This window comes from Protopterus annectens, chromosome 17.part0 (genome assembly GCF_019279795.1).
Source record: "Protopterus annectens isolate FY-2018-M chromosome 17.part0, PAN1.0, whole genome shotgun sequence".
NCBI classification, from domain to species: domain Eukaryota; kingdom Metazoa; phylum Chordata; order Ceratodontiformes; family Protopteridae; genus Protopterus; species Protopterus annectens.
In genome coordinates this window covers 130,914,082-130,936,662 of record NC_056751.1, presented here as the reverse complement: position 1 = coordinate 130,936,662, position 22,581 = coordinate 130,914,082, and the positions used below count along the sequence as shown (strand labels likewise).

Genomic DNA, 22,581 nt, shown 5'->3' with positions numbered 1-22,581 from the left:
TTCATACTAGGCTATCTGCCCTAGGCCATTTATAATCCTAACCAGAGTGGGTTTGGCTTTCAACACACATTGTAAGTGGAGTTTGCCATTACATTTTTCATGGTTAGTATACTGTGCCTCTGGCTAACAGTGACATAGAAGTGATACCCAGGGTAAACCTACAATCTCCCATCCACTCATCAGGATTCCTCTTGAAGATAGTCAACGAGGGACTCTGGCTAACCTGGAGTGGGAGTTTACTCAAGAGTGGGGGGAACCTCTGGGTTATGGATCTGTCACTCCAGCATGTCCTATTTATTTCAGTCCTGAGGTTCAGGTCTCTTGAGCACATAGCTTGATGGGATTCTGATTTTCCAAGGGCAACATGTCCATTGATTTCAGGTTGGACATGGCTTTATACATCTGGCACAAATCGCCTCTGGGCAGGCAGTATGCCACTGAGTGGAGCTGCAGTTTCTTTAACCGGGCAGTGACTGGCATGTGTTTGAGCCCTTTGATCCTCCAGCTGAGGTACTTTTGTGGTCTTTCCAGCTGCTGCAGGTGTCTGAAAAGGTACATTCCACAAGGGGCATTGTACTCAATTATGGGCCTGATGAGGGATGAGTTAAGAGGCACAATGACCTCCACTGATGTAGATGTGATTACCTTCATGATTATGTGGGCTATGTGAAATGTTTCTCCGAACACTTTGGCCACATGGTTGTCGAATGTGAGATTGCTATCGACTTGGGTCCCCAGGTCCCTTATCACTTCTTCCATACTTAATGGGTTACCACATATGTAGTAATTTGTGGGCACTTAGTTTTTGACAAAGGGGAGGACTATACACTGTTTTGTGTTTAGCTTGAGGACATGGCTCTGGCACCAGTTGTCTGTATCTATGAGGCCCTTTTGTAGGACGCTGGTGTCAGCTGGAGGGTCGATTATGGCGCCCAGTTTGCAGTCATCTACAAACTTGTTCACAAACAGTCCTTCTGTGTTGGCCTGTACCTCTGAGAAATATATACCAAACAAGGGAGGTCCCAGGACTGAGCCTTATGGGATGCCACTTGTAGCTGGTTTGTGGTCTGACATGGCTCCAGCATTTCAGACCATGTGGGTTCTGTCCTTGAGCCAGTTTGCAACCCATCTAGTGACATAGGGGTTTCTATTGAAGCTGGTGATCTTATCTATGATGACCAAGTGGGGTACTGTATGGAAGGCTTTTGCAAGGTGCAGGCAGGCTGTGTGGACCACCATCCCCTCAATAGCCTTGGTGACTGTTTCAAATGACTCAACCAGATTTAAGAGGCAGGATCTGCCCTTAAAGGCAAAATGGGTAGGATCCAGTGTCTGTGTCCCCCCCAATATGTTTATTTCTGAGGTCCATGATGATCCTTTCCATAGCTTTGCAGACCAACCTAGTCAGGCTTCTGGGGCGATTGTTTGCAGTATCTGTTGAGGCACCACCTTTGTGGAGAGGGTCCACTGTTGCTGTACACTGCTCTTTGGGTACATATCGTGCGTTAAGGCTGACATTGAACAGTGGTTTTATGTGCATGTTTAATTCTTCTTGGGGTTCATGTTGGACACAGCCCAGGACACCGTTTGGTCCCATTGATGCTGGGTGTTTTGCTTTGGAGAGGCTGGCTGTTACCTGAGCATCTGTGATGTCAGGGGGCCAGCACTCTGCTGGGATAGATATTTGCCCTTTTGGTGGGGGGAGAAGTTTGCACTAAACCTGTCAGCTTAGATGTTGGCAATGTCTGTGGGTTTGTTGTATTGTTTGCCATTTTGGACTAATTCTGAACATACCTGGGGATTCCCACACAAGTTCCTACAATAGGTAAAGAATGCCTTGTGATTATCCTTGGTGTCCTGTACGATTTTTATCTCACAGATGGCCTTAAGACAATTTTGTGTGTGGACATTGTTTTTAAATAATACTGGTCAGAGATGGCTTCCCTTTTTGTGATTTGGAAGCTTCTTCCTTGTATTGTATGGTTTGTTTATGGCTGGGGTCCACCAAACAGGATGCCTGCCTTTGGAGGATTGGGTCTTGGTTTTATTTGGGATTGCATAATCCATGCATTCCTGACAGTGTTCATAGAATGCATTTATAAAGGGTTATGAGGTCTGGGCCGTATTTTCCACAGACACAGGAGATGTGAAGGATTCCACCTCAGTTTTGAGGTGTGCGACATATGCTTTAGTGAACATTTTTCACTGTGGTTTTCTGGCCATGGGCTGGGGTGGGGATGTGAATATCCAGTGAGATTACTATCTGGTGTGATCGTACCAGTGAGGGATACACTTCTGGTATTGGGCATAGAGTCCCCATGCTGGTGATGATCAGGTCCAGTATGTTTTCCCCTCTTGTGGGAGTGGTAGCAAGTTGTTCCATAGCATTTTGGTTTATAAATTCTGGGAACCTTTGGCCTAGGATGTTGGAGCTAGGGTAATGCTCCCAGTGTATGTTTGGGTAGTTGAAGCCGCCCAATATAATGGTGTATGGGGAGATCTTCATATTTTCATGTGTTCTCCAGTCGGCCAAGTGTGGTTCCTGGGTTTAGGAGGGTGGTCTGTAGCAGGCTATGAACTGGAAAGGTGGTTTTACCCACTGTTGGTTACACATGGGTAGTCTCTGATGCTTCATGCTGTGCCACCAACCTGGGGGTGTGGGTATCTTTGACAAACATTGATACTAACCCTCCTTTTGTAGTTTGTTCCATGTTTTGCAGCTGTAAAGCATGGTATGAGGTGTACCTGTGAATGCTAGGGTGCTCCTGGGAGCCTTGAACCAGGTTTCTGTTACTGCACAGATATCAACATTATCCATGCTGAGGAGTGTTTGGAGTGCGTGCATCTTGCAGTTTAGACTTCTGGCACTGAGTAACATTACTTATACTTTCGTATCCCTTGTGATACCTATGGAGGTGGGTTTGTGTTTTGAGCCTTACCTAGAAAAGGCACTATGGGGGTGACAAGAGCCTTTGGCAATATCCAACAGGTGATAGGTGAAATCCATCCCTAGCAAAGCATCATGTCTTGTCGAGCATCTCATCCCAGGCTGACAGGCATTGAATCCCCTTTCACTGACACCAATACTTAAGCCAATTGTTATAATTGATCATCTTGTCTTCATATTGTGGCCTCATGTGTGGTGAGGGTAGGAAGCTACTGAAGGCCATCAAGTTTGCATATACAACATGGTGGTAAATGCTGTTTAGCACTACCTTACATTGCTTAACACATGGCAATCATGCCTTAGGTTGTGCTGCAGGGCTGCCTATGTTGGATGCGCATACTGAACTCCCTATACATGTTTGGCAACAAGTAGTGTCATGTTAGGCATCCCTTATACTATATGTGCGAGTCAGAGAGCGGTATCATTTCCAGGGTTCCTACTGAGCCAGTGTATGTGCTATGCGTTGCCTCTTTGCCAAGGCCAAGGCAAACTGGGCACGCCTCCATCTGCCTACTGGGGCAGGCTCAGGTTGTTCCTCCTCCGAGTCACACTCTGCCTGTGATGGCCTTGGCACAGGTGGGGGGCTGTTTGGCCCAGGCCTATGCTGGTCCTGTTGCAGCTGTTTTCGCAGGATCATATTATGTAGCATAGCACATACCATGACAATTTGGGTACATGTAGTTGGCGAGTATTGCAAGGCTCCACCAGATGCATCCAGGCATTGGAACAGTGACTTGAGGAACACAAACACATGCTCGATTACATTTAGTGTTTGTGCGTGTGCCTCATTATTGCGTTCTTGTTCAGGTGTGTGTGCATTTTTGATGGGTGTCATCAGCCACAGCTCCAGTGCATAGCCAGCATCCCCCACTAAGTGACCATGTGGGATGTTCCCATTGGCAAATGTCCAGCACAGCTGCGTCAGATGCCAGATATGGGAATCATGGTAGCTTCCAGGGCAGCCAGCACACACATTCATTATTATGCCCTGGGCATCACATATGACCTGGCAGCTGATGGAGGGGAAGCCCTTGCGGTTAATGTAGGCCCTACCACGCTCACAGGCTGGTGCTTTGATGCGTATATGCGTGCAGTCTATTGCACCCACTACCTCAGGGTATTCTGCCATTTGCTGGAAGAGACGCATATTGCTGGCCAATACCTCACGGGAATTGGGGAAATATACATGATCACCGACATGTGCTGACATGGCATCCAGGAAATGGTGCAGTACCCTGGATGCTGATGCCCGTGATATCCCCATCATATCACCTGTTGGTCTCTGAAAGGTACCTGTTGCTAATATTCTTAGGCCAACACATACCTTGGTTTCCACTGGGATGGGTTCCCCTCTGTTGGTTCTGTGCGTGAGACGTGGCCTGCACAGCCCCACAATTTGCTGCAGGAGGTCTCTGTCCACTCTATAGCGCTCCACTATCTCCAGCTCATGTAACCCCTGGTAGGTGACCCTGGGCCTGTACACTCTTCTCCGTCTCCTCACTGTGGGTTGTCCAGCAGCATTTGCATTGTCACCACCCTCAGCATGTTGCATATGTCATCTTATAACAGCAATGGCAGCCCCTAGCATTTTTTGTCTGAGTGAAGTTTTTTCAGTTTTCACTTCTAGTAGCATACTCCACTGTTTCAGTGTCTCTTGTGAGAAACAAACTGCACTGTTTTTTGCAGAGTTTTAAGTGCTGGGCTGGGCTAGGCTAGGCTAGGCTAGTGCTCTGCCTGTGTTATTGCCTGATTTGGATTGTTTTCACCTGCTAGTTCTACTAGTATCACCTGGTAGCTTGCTATTTGTTGTGCTTCCTTTTTCCTGTTTCCTCAGGAGGAGCAACGCACATACAAGAGCAAACACACTCACAGCAGCTCACACACGTACATACATGCTTAGACGGACTACAACTTGATTATTCGGGCTAAAATGCGTGCACACCAGCGCAAACAAGTTTACAGGTCTTCCAACAGCCTTATACATGCTTACTCTGGCTTAAACGCACGCACTCACACTTCCACGCGCGCACTCTGTCTTACTCAAGTTCACAGGCGCGCATACCCGCTCTGCAAGAAACTTTGGTGTTATCCACAGTATACATCTTCCATTTCTTGGCTTTCCCTGGCCTACCTGTTGACACACCTCTTTCCATGATGTCTAACTGACACCTAACAGATGCCACTGTCCTCCAATGAGCTGCACTACTTTCATACATAACCCCCTTGTGATGTCACCTATCTCTTACTCTGTTCCTCCCCACATCCTACTCCTACACTCCACTGACTGTGCTCATTTGCTATGTAAAAGTGTGATTCACTATCCTAACACTCATTTACATAGGATTGCCTACTAATGCTTGGTTACATGTCTTAGACTGTGCTTCTCCCCTTAGCAACCCCTACTCAGTGGCCATGTTGTCTTCAGCCTGCTATTCCCTTGCATTGAAATTTGACAATTTTCATAAATTCCATGTTTGTGGCTTTTATTGCCTTATTTTATGATTTTTTATAGTGCAGCCCGTTTGCGCAGTGCTACGCTTAAACATCGGAAATCGCCGGAAAAAAAATATTTTTATTTTAATTTTGCATCAGGGAAACTTTCCGATGGCCGTATATTTGGCCATTGGCATGCTTCCTCAACCATATGCAACCTTTATTTGGAGCTGACAAGGCTCCATTGTGCTATTTGCAGAACGGTACTCAGTTGTCAACTGAGTACATTTCTGCAGCTAACACGTCTCCTACTCCGACAGGTTTCTGCTTCCTAGATCGCAAACTTACCTCATTTGCATGCCTTTCGGCTGCAAGTGAGGTAATTTGCATATCACAGCCCTCTCCATGTAGGAGACGTGTTAGGAGCTCTCTTACACGCCCCTACAGGCTGTTCGTGGATCGCTCGTCTGACATGATGGCTGCATGAAGTCTTACTCTACTCGTAGACTCCGTGCAAGCCATCGTGAATCCGGCCCAATGCATTGGTATGTACGTGAAATTCACATCCCTTCCACCATCAATGTGACATTCGAGCTGGTCATGCCCTACTTGGTAGCTGTCATAACATTTAAACTTAATGATGTGGTACCTCTTATTTGACCAGAATATTAAGTCTGTGATTTTATCCAAGACAATATACTACGTGGCTGGAAATATATAAACCTTAGGCCATTTGGCAATCTAAAAATATATATAAATATACACACATACATTTTGCATGCAAAAAATCCATTGTGCAAATCACATTCTAATTCTATAACCTATTATTAACACAGATCGCTTTCCGTCCTTCTAGACTTCTTCAGGTCTGTGTAAAAGAACCCTAAAAACCATCTACAAAAATATTGTACAATTAATATAAAGTGATTAACTAAATGTATATTAATTGAAAATCTTCCACACAGAGAAGTTTTACACTTTTTTTTAAAGGATATTTGCAAGAACGCAAATATAAAATGACAAACATGCCTTCTTCCATTCAGAAGTTAAAAGGCTCAAAAAATACTTGAATTTTACTTCGTATAAATACTACATTCAGAAAAGCCACACTGTCAGTAACTTATCCACAAAGCATAGCGGCAATATACAAAAACTATGAATCCTTCAAATGCTAACTGTTGAGGAAAAACAAAAGGCAGGGAAGCCAGAATTTAAAGTAGCTGTTCCACACATGGCTGAAGAATATTTTAACAATTAGCAATTTATGGGTCAATGATATCTTAACTAGACAATATAATAGCATGGAATTATTTAAAGTAAACTAATAAACAGCTTACCTTGTTTACAGCTTGTAAACAGTCAAGAATGGTTAAACCATAATTGCTAATGCCAAATGAAGCATCCCTGTAATGAAACACATTACTCAGAAAAATATGCAAGCAATGTCTACTTCATTTTTAGAAAAACGTAAATACAACATTCACAGAATAAAATAAAGCATTTTGTATGCAATGAAATAACGTTTTCTACAGCAGCAATACTAAATATATAGTCCACACTTTAAGCAAGTCATTATTACACAAACTCTAACAGATGGGTACGACTAAAATTTAACTATGCTTTTGGAAGACACTTGTTTCAAAAAGGAAATAAATGGAAGATGCAATATCAACGACAAAACATGCAAGGATGTCAAGCAAGGGAAATTAATCTTAGGGTGGAAAAAAAGAAAAAAAAAAATCAGAGGATGCTGTATGGCAGAGGTGGGTGTGGAGGCAAAAGAAGAACATGCATCTAAAATGCTGCCCACACAAAATGCAGCACAATAACCTGGGGAATAATCCAGATTAATCCAATGACTAAGCAACTATCAACCCATCTACATTTCCTTGGGTTGCTACAATATTTGATCGTCTAAACCAGGGCCCTTTTGAGAACTACCGATAAAATTACTATATTGCAACCATTCGAACATGAAGAGAACAGTACACAGAGTCAGGGTTAAGGCCTCAATTCTACTTCTAACAGGATAAAAAAATTACATGCACGTTTGAGACTCTATGAAGAGTTAAATCTATGATGAATACATAAATAATATAGTTTTGAATATGCTAATGCATAGGGATTAGATGCTGCACTTCAGATGGTACTGAATCCTACAACACATCCTGAAGGAAAAACTAAAAGCTCACCCAAAGTGCTGTCTGCAGTGCATTCTAACAAATGCACATGTTTATGAGGTGTTAGAATGGAGAAATGCATCTGTACAAGTGAAAAAAATGCCATCTGTTTTCCAGATTTCAGGTCTCTGAGGGAAAATGCACCAACTGCAACCATCATGAATTTTCTTATCTGTAAGGCAGTTAACAGAAGAGGTCCTACTGATCACTGCTGCAGTATTCTAAACAGATGAGTTATCCTGCCAAAGTAACCGGATATCCAGCCAGCACACCAAAGCCAAAACCTTCTGGAAGTTGCATACTTTCAAGTTACAACCTCAGCCCACAGATGGAAAAGTTATATAAGCAGATGCAAGAAAGTACAGCTGCGTACACTTACCGTAAATGTAGATGTTCGAGTGTATTCACTTTTGCAGTCATCACATTTGGGTTATCCCTGCCAGGGTAGCGATCGGCTGGCCTAAATATCAGAGGCATAGTATTTCTGCATCGGTTGCTGTCGCTTCTGGACTGACGTCAGGTCGTCAGTAGTATAAAGTAAGGCAGCTGACGCCATTGCATCAGTTTTTCTTGCCCTGTCAGGAGTCCCCAAGTGGGAGCCAGGCTTTGGTGGAAGAACCCCACCAGTAGAAAGGAAATGCTAACAAGTTCCTTGTAAGGAGGGAGAGAGAGGAGGGGGATGGAGGGAGGCAAACCAGGACTGCAACAGTGAACACACTCGAACATCTACATTTATGGAAAGTGTACACAACTGTACTATGATTTTCGTGTTTCACTGATGCAATCATGACATTTGGCTTGATTCCCAAAGCTGAGGAAAAGGCTGGAGGCAGTCAATGAGACTAGGGGGTGGCTAGGTTGCCCTACAAGACTGCAGTGGCAAAACCTGCCCTGGATTTGGAAGAGATAGCCAGGTGGTAGTGCTAGGTGAAAGTGTGAACAGATGTCCATATGGCAGCCTCCAGAAAGTCCCTGGTGGGGACTCCTCTGAGGAAAGCTGCAGAGGTGAAGGCTGCTCTGGTGGAGTGAGTCCTGACTCCCTTAGTGGGTGGTTTCCCATGTTGCTTGTAACAGAAATGGATGCAGTGTGCTATTTGAAAATGGTTTGCTTGGAAATGGCTTTGCCCTCTGCCCCAGCAGCAAAGCTGACCAGCAATTGATCAGTCTTTCTGAACTATTTTGTCCTGTCGAGATAGAATCAGAGCTGTGTACATCTAGAGAGTGCAAGATCCTTTCCCCCTTGTTTTGTGGGTTAGGGAAAAAGGTGGGCAAATGAATGGATTGGTTCAGCACCACACTGGACACAATTTTGGGCATGAAGGATGGGTTAGTCCTGAGGGACACCCTGTCAGCATGGAAGATGATGAAGGGCTCTACACCCATGAGTGCTTGTAGCTCGGAGACTCTTCTGGCCTAAGTGATGGCAAGAAGAAAGGCCGTCTTCCAGCAGAGAAGCTTTAACTCTGCTGAAAATGCTGGTTCAAAGGGGGGCAGGGTGAGCTTTTCAAACACAACGTTTAGGTCCCAAGCTAGGGTAGGTGCTCTTCTGGGTGGCCTCAAGTTGCTAGCCCCTCTTAGGAACTGTTTAATCAGAGGATGTGAGAAAAGTGGGTGCTCAGTGTTGAAATGAGCAGAGATAGCAGAGGCAAGCATTTTAATAGAGGAGGAGGAGAGACAAAGTACAGTTTTGTACCTACCATAAATGTAGATGTCCGATAGGTATGCATCTGCAGTCATAACAAATGGGTTGTCCTGCCTCAGGCAGCCCTTCGGTCGGCCGGATTCCAAAGTCTGGGTCTGGCCTCGGCTGATGTCGCACTTCACCCGACGTCATAGCTGCTGGGGTATAAAGGCATCAGCCGACGCCATTTTCCTCAGTGTTTCTTGCCCCAGATGCCAGGTGCCCTCTAGGAAGGCTAAATTTGGATAAATGCAGATAATTCCAAACAGTAGAAAGCAAAATATTTATACACATATACATACAAACAAATACACCAGAATAGATTCCCCCAGCTAGCTAAAAGAGGGGTAAGTACCCTAGGAATACCACAGAGGGGAAGGAGGGTGGGTAATCCTGACTGCAGATGCATACCTATCGGACATCTACATTTATGGTAGGTACAAAACTGTACTATGTCCTTCAAGGATGCATCTGCAGTCATAACAAATGGGTAGAATACCATAGCCAAACGGGGGGAGGAGGCAATAAGATAATGATGGTGTAGTTAAGATCCCTTGTAAAACAGCAGTTGCAAAACCTGCTCGGGATCTGGAGTATAAAGGAAGATTATAATGCTTGGCAAATGTATGCACGGAGCTCCAAGTAGCAGCTTCTAAAATGTCTTTGGTAGCCACTCCTCACAGGAAAGCTGTAGTGGTAGCTGTAGCTCCTGTGGAGTGAGGCCTGATATTTTCAGGAGTTGTCTTTCCATGAAATGAGTAGCAGAATCGAATGCAATTTCCTATCCATTTTGAGATTGTCTGTTTTGAAATTGCTTTTCCTTGCACTCCTGTTGCATATGCTACCAGAAGCTGGTCAGTTTTTCTGCTGGCCTTGGTTCTGTCCAGATAGTAGCGCAGTTGTCTGTGTACATCCAAGGTGTGTAGTAGTTTTTCCCCCCTGTTCTGCGGGTTGGGGAAGAATGTAGGTAGATGTACAGCTTGGTTCAAGGATACCCTGGATACCACCTTTGGCATAAAAGTAGGATTGGTTCTCAGCGACACTCTATCCTGATGGAAGATAAGGAAAGGCTACACTGCCATTTATGCCAGTAACTCAGATACCCTTCTTGCTGAAGTGATTGCTAGCAGGAAGGCAGTTTTCCAAGATAAGAACTGTAAGTCTGCTGTTGCTGCTGGTTCAAAAGGGGGAAGTGTTAATTTTTCTAGCACAAAATTGAGATCCCATGCAGGCAAAGGTGGTTTCCTTGGAGGCTTTACATTTCTGATCCCTCTCAAAAATTGTCTGAGGAGAGGATGAGAGAAGACAGGAGGATCCATGTTGTACTCTGCTGAAATTGCTGATGCATGTATCTTAATGGAAGAATAGGACAGGCCATTGTGGAACAGTTCTGCTAAGTATTCCAGGATGTGTACTAGGTTTGCTAAGTGTGACATTTTCTCCCTTTTCTGCACTCCAAATGAGGAATCTTTTCCATTTGGCTGAATATGTTTTCCTTGTGGAGGGTCTGCGAGCCTCCAGGATAATGTCCTTAACCCTCTGAGATAAATCAAGTTGGTTTTGTTTTATGCAATTTTCCAAGCAGTTAGCTGCAGTGTTTTTAAGTTTGGATGCAGGGTCTTGTAGTTGTTCTGCGTTAGAAGTAAAGGACATAGAGGTAGATGCCATGAATGCGTCCGAGACATGCTTCTCAGTAGCGGGTACCAATGTTGCCTTGGCCAGTCTGGAGCTATCAGAATTACCTTTGGCTGTTCCTCTCTGATCTTCAGTAGAACTTTGTACATCAAAGGAAGAGGTGGAAAGGCATATACTGTCAGGTCCTTCCAGCTGAAAGAAAGGGAGTCCACCCTCCAGGCAAGTGGGTGGTATACTCTTGAGCAGAATTTCTTCAGCTGGTGGTTGTGTGGGGAGGCAAACAGGTCTATCTCTGGCATTCCCCATTTCTTTGTTATGGTTTTGAAAATATCTGGATGCAGCATCCATTCGTGAGCATCCGTGGTAGTTCTGCTTAAGCTGTCTGCTAGTGAATTCTCTTTTCCTGGTACAAATCTGGCCTGCAGTTGGATGTTGAGATTCAGGGCCAAGTTCCACAGGTCCATTGCCATCCAGCATAGAGGGTATGAATGTGTGCCTCCCTGTTTGTTGATGTACCACATGACTGTGGTATTGTCCGTCCTTATCAGCAGGTGACCTTGCTGGATGAATGGTCTGAATGCCTCGATTGCATGTTTCACTGCCAGCATCTCCTTTAGATTTATGTGTAGATTCAGCTGCTCTTGTGACCATAGGCCTTGGATACACTTGTCTTCCATGTGTGCCCCCCAGCCTAGGTCTGAGGCGTCCGTGGTGATGGTCTGCCTTGGATGTGGTTTGTGGAAAGGAAAGCCTCTGTTTATCTGACAGGCCTGAGCCCACCACAGGAATTCTTTTTTTCAGACATGGAATGATTGGTATCTGGGCTTCTAGACTGTGTCTGTGTTGAGACCATACATTCCTTGGGTACCATTGTAACTTTCTCATATGCAGCCTGGCATGTGGAATCAATATTATGCAGGATGCCATGTAACCCAGGGCCTGCAGGACTTTCCTTGCAGTAAGCTGAGTTTGTCTTGTTAATGCCATGAAATAGACTGGTAGTTGCTTTTGTTTTTCCTCTGTGAGAAAAGCCATCTGAGTTATTGTGTCCAGTTCTGCACCCAAAAATGTTATCCTTTGGGATGGCACTAGTCTTGACTTTTGTATGTTGACTGTGTATCCCAAGGCTTGCAGCAGTTGTATGACATTGGCCAAATCCTTTATTAATTTTGTCTTGTTGTCTGCGTGTATTAGGCAGTCGTCCAGGTATGGGTAGATTTGAATTCCCTGAAGCCTGCAATGGGCAATTACTGATGCCAGGCATTTCGTGAATACTCTGGGCGCAGTAGATAAGCCAAAGGGCAATGCTGAGAATTGATAATGCTCTGATCCTGCAAGAAATCTGAGGTGTCTTCTGCAATATGGTCGTATAGGGACGTGCAGGTATGCCTCCTTGAGATCTAGAGTCAAAAGCCAAGACTCCTTGCCCAACATGGGAAGAAGTTGCTGTAGGGTCAGATTTTGAATTTTGGAACAATGAGATATGTGTTCAGTGCGGACAAATCGAGAATAGGCCTCCATTGATTTTCTTTTCTTGGTACAAGGAATAGTCTGGAGTAAAATCCTTGGCCTTGTTCCATAGATGGTACCTTTTCTATTGCTCTCATCCTTAGTAAACTGATGATTTGTTTTAGAGCCTCTGATTTCTGGCTTGGTGGAAGGTTTGGCATTCCTCTCTTTTTTGGTAGTGTGTGGAAGTGAAACCTGTAGCCCTTGTCTATTGTTTGTAAAGTCCATTTGTCTCCTGTAATGCAATGCCAATTTCTTGAGAATAAAGCTAGCTTTCCGCCCAAGGGTGCTTCCAGTTGTTCCCTGGAAGGCGGAATCAGAGCCAAGTCATTGTGTCTGTCCTGTAGAAGTAGTTGCAGTCGCAGCTGAGGCGGCACTTCTTTGGTTGGCAGGTTGCCACTGACGACCCCTGTAGGCACCCCTAGATTGACCTCTGCCTCTTGGGCGTCTATTTCTGCCTCTCTGCGCTCTGGAGGTGTCTGGAAAGGACCAATTCTTTGAAGGCCAATTTCTGCTAAACCTCGGAGGTTGGACCTGCAAAAAATCCTTGACTGTTTGGACAGATTTTGCTTTTTCTTCCACTTTCTTTAGAACCTCCTGTGCAAGGGAGCCAAACAAACTGTTTCTCCATAGGGGCATCCACGAGTTTAGACTTAACATGGTCTGGTAAGGATTGTTCTTTTAACCAGGCATGCTTTCGAATCACTGCTCCAGTCATAGCTGATCTAAATGAAGCCTCCAGTGTATCATAGCCACATTTTAAGAAATGATTACTGACCTGCTGAGAGTTGTGTACCAAATCCTGAAGGGACTTACGGTCTAAAGGTTCAGGAGAGGCCAGCTTTTTATTCAGCTGATCTAACAAAAAATCCTGGTACTGTATCATGTGAAATTGACAGTTTAAAGCCCTGGCAGAAAGAGTAGCAGATGTATAAACCTTTTTACCCCATCTCTCTAATGCTCTAGATTCTCTTTTAGATGGTAGTGGGTTTTTGGCAGAGGCAGCTGCAACACCTTTAGGGCCCTGAGAAATGGTTTCTGGGTCTGCAGCATGAGCCTTATACAAGTGGTAGTGAGAATCCGGGACCCTGTAGTATCTGCCAGGCTTTGCAGGGGCCAGGGGAAGAGAATCAGGGGCAGTACTGGCATCATTGTATGCATCATCAACAACTGATAGTACAGGAGGAATGGCTAAAGGCCTATGCTGTGGTAAGTGTAAAAAAGTCCATAGCTTTTTCCTAGAATCAGAAAAATCCTGTCCCTGCCATTGGAAGTGTTCCCTCATTGAGTGTAGGGTTTCCCCAAAAGAAAATTCTTCTGGAGGTGAGGCAGAAGGAATGGAGTCTTCTGCATCAGAATCCTCATAAGGTGAGTACGGGCCTTCCTGATGGTCCGATACATCTGAACCATCCGAGGAGTAGTCAGAGGAGAGAGGTTCAGGGGGTTCAGTCCTAGGCCTCTTTTCAGGAGGGGGTTGTGAGGCCCTGTCTGGGTGAGGTTGGGTTCCCCTGATCAGAGAAATAAGGTCCTCAGCAAGGCTGAGAATCTGGGAACTTGAGGTAGGCCTGTGAGAGGGAGCTTTTGTAGGTAAGGCCTTGGAAAGTTTGGCTGTTTTAGCCCTGGAAAAGGCCTTGATAGACATAGAAGCAGGGGGTCTAGCTGCCCCACGTGCAGGAGTAGAGATGTCCAACGGAATAGTGTCAGACAACTCGTGTGCCTGCTACTTCAGCAGGAATTTCTGTAGCCGACTCAGCCATGGCCTGTGTGGCCTCGGTTATCGGTAGGTAGGCCTAACCGTGGTTTCAGCCAAAACCGCGGGCCGCGAGTGTCGGTCCTTTTCTTTGCGTTTTTTAGCTAAATGTGTAGTCGGAGTCTCCGACGGCATTTTATATGCAAAAGTGGAGCCAAAAACCTCTTCTGCAAACTCCGACCGACGTCTGAGAGTCCATCGGTTGAAGGAAGCACAGGCTAAACAAGCTGATACGTCGTGGTATGGGCCTAAGCAAGGAAGGCAGTAAGAGTGGAAATCCTAATGAGGTATTTGTTTCCCACAAGTTAAACAATTTACTTTGTCTGACATCAGCTGAGGCAAGAAAGAGTCCCCAACGGGGTACTTAGCTTTTTAGAAGTCTTCGGTACGTTGAAATCTCTGGATCTGACCGACCGGCACTTGCGAACAGCTTCTGCTTCGGGCACCGCGCGGCAAGAAAGACTGAGGAAAATGGCGTCGGCCGTTGCCTTTATACCCCAGCAGCTATGACGTCGGGTGAAGTGCGACATCAGCCGAGGCCAGACCCAGACTTTGGAATCCGGCCGACCGAAGGGCTGCCTGAGGCAGGACAACCCATTTGTTATGACTGCAGATGCATCCTTGAAGGACATCTGTGTAGCAGGTCAGCCAGGTAATCCAGGATGAGGGGTAGGGAGGGCAGTACCTTATCTGCTCCCTTAGCCTAAATCCAGGTGCAGAACTGCTAGGGAGTCTAGCCTCACGTATACATCTAGCACCTGTTTACTGACATTGGCAGATTGATTAGTTGTCAGGGAATAAGCCAGGCTGCCAAACTGAGGGTCTGCAATTGGAGACGCATGAATTCTCCTTCCCTCTGGGTCAGGACGGCTGGAGTCTGGGGGAGATGCCATGGTGGCCAGTGGGGACAGGCTGCGCAGCAGTGGGTACCAGTGCTGGCGAGGCCAGTCTGGAGCAATCAGAATTGTCCTTGGTTTTTCCTCCCTTATTTTGAGCAGTACTCTGGTGATGAGAGGTAGTGGGGGAAATGCAAAGATCGAGAGGTTGACCCAGGGGAAGAACAGGGAATCCTCTTTCCAGGTCATGCAATGAGGCTCCCTGGTGCAGAATTTGCTGAGCAAATGGTTGTTGTGGGAAGCAAAGAGGTCGACCTGTGGGGTGCCCCATTTCTGAGTTATTAGGGTGAAGGTTCTTTGGTCTAGCTGCCACTCGTGTGGGTCCAGAAGATATCTGTTTAAATGATTTGCCAAAGAGAGCCTGGCAGGAATTGTGCTAACAGGTGGAGTTGCATGGCAGAGGCTGTGTGCCAAAGGGTCATGGCCAGCCTGCATAGAGAATAGGAGTGAGTCCCTCCCTGCTTGTTGATGTACCACATCACAGTAGTGGTGTTTGCTTCGATTAGGAGAGCCCCTGGAAGAGAAGGGGCCTGAATGCGGTCAATGCGTGCTTGACAGCTAACATCTCTGTTTGGATGATACGCAGATGGATTTTCTGTGGACACCATTGGTCCTGTATGCACCTTCTGTCCTGGTGTGCACCGCAGGCATAGTCTGATGAGTCTGTGGTGAGGGTCTGGGCAAGGGGTGGTGAGAAAGCTAGTCCCTTGTTGTGGGAGCATGCTGCTGCCCACCAAAGAAAATCTTTTCGTAGGCAAGGTATCATTGGTATAAGAGTTTCCAGGTCTTGAGAGTGTTGACACCAAAGGCTTTTTAAGTAGCACTGAAGTTTCCTCATATGCAGTCTGGCATATGGAATAAGTAGGACGCAAAATGTCATGAACCCCAGAGCTTGCAGGATTTTCCTTGCCGATAACTGGGGTCTGGTGGCTAGTTGAAAGAAGTAGGCTGTCAGGTAAGCCTGCTTTCCTGGAGTAAGGAATGCCATCTGAGATACTGTGTCCAGGCTTGATCCCAGGAATACAACAGTTTTGGGTGGGTACTAGCTTGGATTTCTTTTTGTTGATAATGTACCCTAGGGAGGTCAGTAGGGACTTTACAAAGGCCAGGTGCTTCAGCAGCTTTTCCTGTCTGCCTGAATCAGGCAGTCATCCAAGTATGGGTAAATTTGAATATTCCATTATCTGCAAAAGGCAATGGCAGGCGCCAGACATTTTGTGAAAACTCTGAAAGCAGTAGATAAGCAATAGGCAAGTGCAGAGATCCTGCCTGAAACGTAGATATTTCCTGCACGATTCCCTGATATGAATGTGGAGGGTAGGCCTCTTTTGGACCTAGGGTGGCTAGGAACGCATTCTTGGAGAGCATAGGTAGCAGCTGCTGGAGGGTGAGCATTTTGAATTTTGTCACCAGAAAGGTGTTTAGGAATGGATAGATCGAGGATGGGGTACCAGGAAAAGTCTGGAGTAGAAACCTTGGCCTTCTGCAGGAACGTGCTCTATTGCCCTAATAGAGAGCACGGAAAGGATTTGCTTTTTCGCCTCTGGCCACTGGTTTGGAGGAAGATCTGGGAACACTTTTGAGGTTGGAAGAGTGTGGAAGGAAAATTTGTATCCCTGAGACACTATGTTGAGGACCCAGAGGTTGTTAATGGTGGCCCAAGTGCTTGCGGAGAAGAAGAGCTTTCCTCCTAGGGGCAAGTGTAGGTGAGCAGAGGGAAGGGGTGGGGGAGGAGAGTCACTGTGAGTTCTTACCATGAGGGGGTGGATTTGAACTCCCTGGTTTTGCAGTGGAGGAACTCCATTGCTTTGATATCGGCATTTCATGTGGCTGCTGTCTGGGGGGTCTGCTTCCCCGGGGGTTTGGGCTGAACTAACTTGGTGGGGGCAGTAAAGGACCAGTGCTTGGAAGGACAATGACTGCTGAACCTGGGTGGCTGGACCTGTGTGAAAGCCTCAACTGTCTGCATAGATTTAGCTTTTTCTTCCATCTTTTTTAATACCTCCTCAAACTTGGTGCCAAATAAATGGTCTTTGTGCAAGGGTGCACCCAATAATTTAGATTTGACATCGTCTGACAAGGGCAGTTCCTTAAGCCAACCATGCCTTCTAAGGACAGAACCAGTGACTGCTGCCCTGCAAGAAGCTTCGAGGGCATCAAAATCACAGTGTAAGGTGGGCTTAGTTACTTGGCTTGCAGAATGCATTAACTCTTGTAACTCTATTTTCAGCACAAGCAAGAAAGGAAGACACTTTTTGTTTGTGGAGTTCCATGGTATGTTGCTGAAATTTTAGCATGTGGAACTGACAATTTAGTGCTCTGATAGCAAGAGTAGCAGAGGTGTATAGTTTTTTACCCCATCTGTTTAGTGCTTGGGAATCCCTATCTGAGGGGGTGGGATTCTTAGCAGAAGTTGGCTTGAATTCCTTTAGGCCATTGAAAATATACCTCAGAGTCAGCAGTAGGATTTTTGAAAAGAAATTTGTGAGAGTCAGGGACTTTAATACCGGTCAGGTTTTCCGGGAGCAGGAGGGAGGGTGTCAGGAGTCAAACTAGACTCCATGAAAACATTGTTCACAATATCCAGGACTGGGGGAATGGCCAGGGGTCTGTGCTGTGGAAGATGTAAGAATTCTCTTGAGTCTCTTTTTAGACTGAGGGTAGTCCTGACATTCCCACTGGAAATGCTCCCTTAAGGCATGAAGGGTTTCCACAAAGGAAAAGTCCTCGGGCGTAAAGGCTGAAGGAATGGATTCCTCTGTAACAGAATCCTCATAAACAGAGAAGGGGTTGCATGTCTTCATATTCAGATGCATCAGAGTCTTCAGACTCCTGTTCAGGTAACACTACTGCGGACATACATCTTTTAGATAGATAGGTTTATAGATAGGCTTTTTCTTTTGAAAGGGGTAGCTTGCCTTCCCCTGATCAGCATGATAAGGTCTTCCACCATTTTAAGCATATTGAGATTGAGGCAAGGAAGCAGGTGCCTGAGATTGGGTCGTCTGTTTCTTGGGTGTGGTTCGTACCCTGGGCCTTAGAAAAGTACAGTTGTGTACACGAGTGTATTCACTGTTGCAGTCACTACATTTGGGTTATCTGCTTGCAGTAGCCCTCAGTCAGCCTGATTATCAAAGTCTTGGGTCCTGCGTCGGTTGCCGTCTCATATTCCATCATGTCAGGTAGTCAAGGGTATAAAGCATGCAGCCGACGCCATTACATCAGTTTTTCTTGCCCCAGATTTCAGGTGGCCCCATAATGGGTAGCAATCATATACAAAGTTACACGTCCAACAAAAAAGCAAATACACCAGAAAGCTTTAAGCATAGTAAGCAAGAATAGAGGTACAGTCAAAAGAAGTCAGGGGGCTGGAGGGAGGGTAACCAAGACAGCAACAATGAAAACACTCTAACATCTACATTTATGTAAGTGTACAGAACTGTACTATGTTCTTCGTGTTTCACTGGTGCAGTCATTACATTTGGGTAGATTCCCAAAGTTAAGGAAGGGAGGAGGCAGTTCGATATCATTAGGACCAACTATAAGGCCCTGAAAGACTGCAGTGGCAAAATAAGCTCTGAATTTAGAAAACAATGGCAAGTGGTAATGCTTGGTGAAGGTTTGTACAGAACTCCAGGTAGCAGCTTCTAGGATGTCAATGGTACGGACACCTCTGAGAAAGGCTGCAGAGGCAGATGCAGCCCTGGTAGAATGTGATCTTATCCCCTGTGGGGTAGGTTTTCCATGATGCTTACAGCAGAAATGAATGCAATGGCCTAACCACTTAGAAATGGTTTGCTTTGAAATAGCCTTCCCCTCTGCCCCTGCAGCAAATGCAAAGTACAGTTGTGTACACTTACCATAAATGTAGATGTTAGTGTGTATTGACTGTTGCAGTCATCACATTTGGGTTATCTGCTTGCAGTAGCCCTCAGTCGGCCTGATTATCCAAGTCTTGGGTCCTGCGTCTGTTGCGGTCTCATCTTCCATGACGTCAGGTAGTCAGGGGTATAAAGCATGAAGCCGACGCCATAACATTAATTTTTCTTGGCCCAGATGTCAGGTGCCCCCATAATGGGAAGCAATTAAATATATATATGCAACGTTATACCTCCAACAAAAAAGCAAATTAACCAAAAAGCTTTTAAGCATAGTAAAGGAGAATAGAGGTATAGCCAAAAGAAGTCAGGGGGCTGGAGAGAGTGTAACCAGGACTGCAACAGTGAATACACTCAAACATCTACATTTATGTTAAGTGTACACAACGGTACTATGTTGTTCGTGTTTCACTGTTGCAGTCATCACATTTGGGTAGATTTCCAAAGCTAAGGCTGGGAGGAGGAACTTGGATAACATCAGGACTAGCTATAAGGCCCTGCAAGATTGCAGTGGCAAAGCCAGCTCTGGATTTAGAGAAAATTGGCAAATAGTAATGCTTGGTGAAAGTATGTACAGAACTCCAGGTAGCAGCTTCTACGATGTCCCTGGTAGGGACACCTCTGAGAAAGGCTGCAGAGATAGATGCAGCCGTAGTGGAGTGTGGTCTTATCCCATGTGGGATAGGTTTTCCACGGTGCTTATAGCAGAAATTAATGCAATGGCCTATCCATTTAGAAATGGTTTGCTTTGAGATGGTCTTCCCCTCTGCCCCAGCAGCAAATACCACCAGCAGTTCTTCAGACTTCTTTTGAGGTTTTGTCCTGTCCAAGTAAAATCTAAGTTGTCTGTGCACATCTAAGGAGTGCAGTATGCATTCCCCTTTGTTCTGTGGATTAGAAAAGAAGGTTGGCAAATGAATGGACTGATTAAGGGCTACACTGGATACCATGTTGTGCGTAAAGGAAGGACTGGTCCTGAGGGACACCCTGTCCCATAAGGGGCTGTTATTCAGATACCCTTATTGCTGAAGTGATTGCTAAAATGAAGGCTGTTTTCCAAGAAAGGAATTTTAACTCTACACTTGCAGGTGGCTCAAAGAGGTAGAGTGAGTTTTTCCAATGCAAAGTTACGGTCCCAGGCTGGAGTTGAGGTTCTCCTTTGTGGTCTTAAGTTCTTGGTACCCCTGAGGAACTGCTTGAGCAGTGGATGAGAGAAGAGGGGTGGTTCTGTGTTGTAATGAACTGAAATGGCTGAGGCATGAATTTTGATGGTGGAAAAAGAAAGGCCTCTGTGAAGCATCTCAGTTAAGTATTGAAGAATCTCAGGTAAATTGGGCACTGCTGACCCCATCCCTCGAGTCTGGTTCCAGGAACAGAATCTTTTCTATTTTTCAGCATAAGATTTTCTAGTACTAGGCCTCTTTGTCTCCAAACTGACATTCAACACTTGTTTACTGAGGGATGACAACGGAGAGATTAGGTAATTAGCCAAGCTGCCAGGTTCAGGGTCTGAAGCAGAGGATGCAGAATCTGGTCCTCCTGCTGGGACAGCAGGGTAGGGGTCTAAGGCAGGTGCCATGGAGCCAGCAGTGACACACTGTGCAAGAGGGGGTACAATTATTGGTGTGGTCAGTCTGGTGCAATCAGTATCGTCCTTGGCTTGTCCTGTTTGATCTTTAGTAGTACTTTGGAGAAGAGAGGCAGAGGAGGAAAAACATAAAACTGACAGATTTTTCCAGTTGAAGGACAGGGCCATCCATGTTTCAAGCTTGTTTGTGGGGAGTCCTTGTAAAGAATTTGTCCAAATGGTAGTTCTAGGGGGAGGCAAACACGTCTGTGGTCTGGGCTCCCTCCTTTGTTTCTCAACATGTTGAAAGTCTTTGGTTCCAGTTTCCACTTGTGTGGGTCCATGAGATTTCTGCTTAGTTCGTCTGCCAGTGTATTTAGCTTTCCTAGCAGGAACTGAGCCTGTAGGTGCACACTTTGTAGCTCAAGGCTGTGTTCCACAGAGCCATGGCTAGTCTGCAGAGGGGGTATGACTGGGTACCCCCCTGCTTGTTTATGTACCACATAATGTTTTGTCTGTCTTTACTATTAATTGTCCTGGAAGAATGTGGTCCCTGAAGGCTGTCAGAGCATTCTGTATAGCTAACATTTCTTTTTAATTGATATGCAGGTACATTTGACTTGGGTTCCATTTGCCCTGAATGCACTTTCCTGCCAGGTGAGACCACCCTGCACAGTCTGATGCATCTGTTGCTGGAATTTTGGGCAGCAGGGGGTAGAGTGAATTGTAGTTCCTTGTTTTGGTGGCAGGCCACTGACCACCAAAGGAACTCTAACTGTAGGCAAGGTATGATAGGAATCACTGCTTCTAGATCTTGAGAATGTTGACACCATAAGCTTTTTAGATACCATTGCAGTTTCCTCATATGCTATTTTGCATATGGAATGAGGAGAATGCAGGAGGCCATGAACACCAAGGCTTTCAGTATTTGCCTTGCAGATAGCAGGGTTTTTGTGGCCATTAGTTTGAAGTAAGTTGTGAAATGAATGTTTCTCTGGTGTGAGGAAAGCCATCTGGGAAGTTGTGTTCAAGCTTGCTCCCAGGAATATAATTTGTTGACAGGGTACAAGATGCGATTTATTTTCGTTTATGGTGTACCCCAGACAAGTTAGCACCTTTTGTACAAATGCCAGATGATTCAAAAGTATGCCCTGGCTTTCCGCCTGAATTAGACAAACGTCCAGGTATGGGTATATTTGAATATGTCTTTGCCTGCAACATGCAGTGACTGGAGCTAGGCACTTTGTGAATACCCTGGGCGCAGTAGATAAGCCAAAGGGCAGTGCAGAGGACTGACCGTGCATGTAGCCTGCTTTGAAGCGTAGGTATCTTCTTCTAGATTCCCTGATTGGGATGTGCAGGTAGGCTTTCCTTTAAATCCAGTGTTGCCAACCAGGCATCCTTGCCAAACATAGGAAGCAACTGGTGAAGGGTTAGCATCTTGAATTTTGGGATCACCAAAAAGGTGTTTAGGATGGAAATGTGCAGGAAATGTGCAGGATAGGATGCCATGAGTTGTCTTTTCTGGGTACCAGGAAAAGTCTTGAGTAGAAACCTTGCCCTTTTTCCTCTTCTGGTACAGTCTGAATAGCCCTTACGCTTAAGAGAGAGAGTGTACTTGCTTTTGAGCCTCTGCCACTGACTTGGGGGCAGATCTGGCCAACCGTTTGGGATTGGTAACGTGTGGAAGTGAAATCTGTACCCTTGAGAAACTATATTTAAAACCCATTTGTCCTGGGTAACGAGTTCCCAGTTTTTGCCTGCAGAGCAATCTTTCCCTCTAAAGGAGCAGTCAGTTGAGAAGGGCTTGGAAGTTTTAAAGTTAAGTCATTGAGACAGTTTACCATAGGGGGGAGTCTTACTAATCCCTGATTAGAAGTGTGAGCCCCCCACTGCTTAGTCCTGTGCATACCCAGAGACTGAAGCCTGGGTCTTCTATTGGTTCTGGGTTTGGACTGAGAAGGCCCGGAAGAGGCAGGAAAGGACCAATACTTAGAAGGCCAATGCCTACTAAATCTGGGAGGCTGTACTTGGAGGAAATCTAACAGTTTACATATATTTAGCTTTTTCCTCCATCTTTTTATGTACCACTTCTGCTTTGTTGC

The 22,581-nt window shown here is 45.6% G+C and overlaps 1 protein-coding gene across 6 annotated transcripts in view; it reads right to left on the bottom strand.

Moving 5' to 3' along the window:
• CDC14B (cell division cycle 14B) overlaps positions 1-22,581 on the bottom strand; it is a 2,772,169-nt gene that overhangs the window by 1,623,013 nt on the left and 1,126,575 nt on the right. For all 6 annotated transcript variants that reach the window (XM_044059784.1, XM_044059788.1, XM_044059789.1 and 3 more), the window contains one exon: positions 6,718-6,784. In XM_044059784.1, coding sequence (XP_043915719.1) covers positions 6,718-6,784 — 67 coding nt within the window. The remainder of the gene's footprint in view (positions 1-6,717; positions 6,785-22,581) is intronic.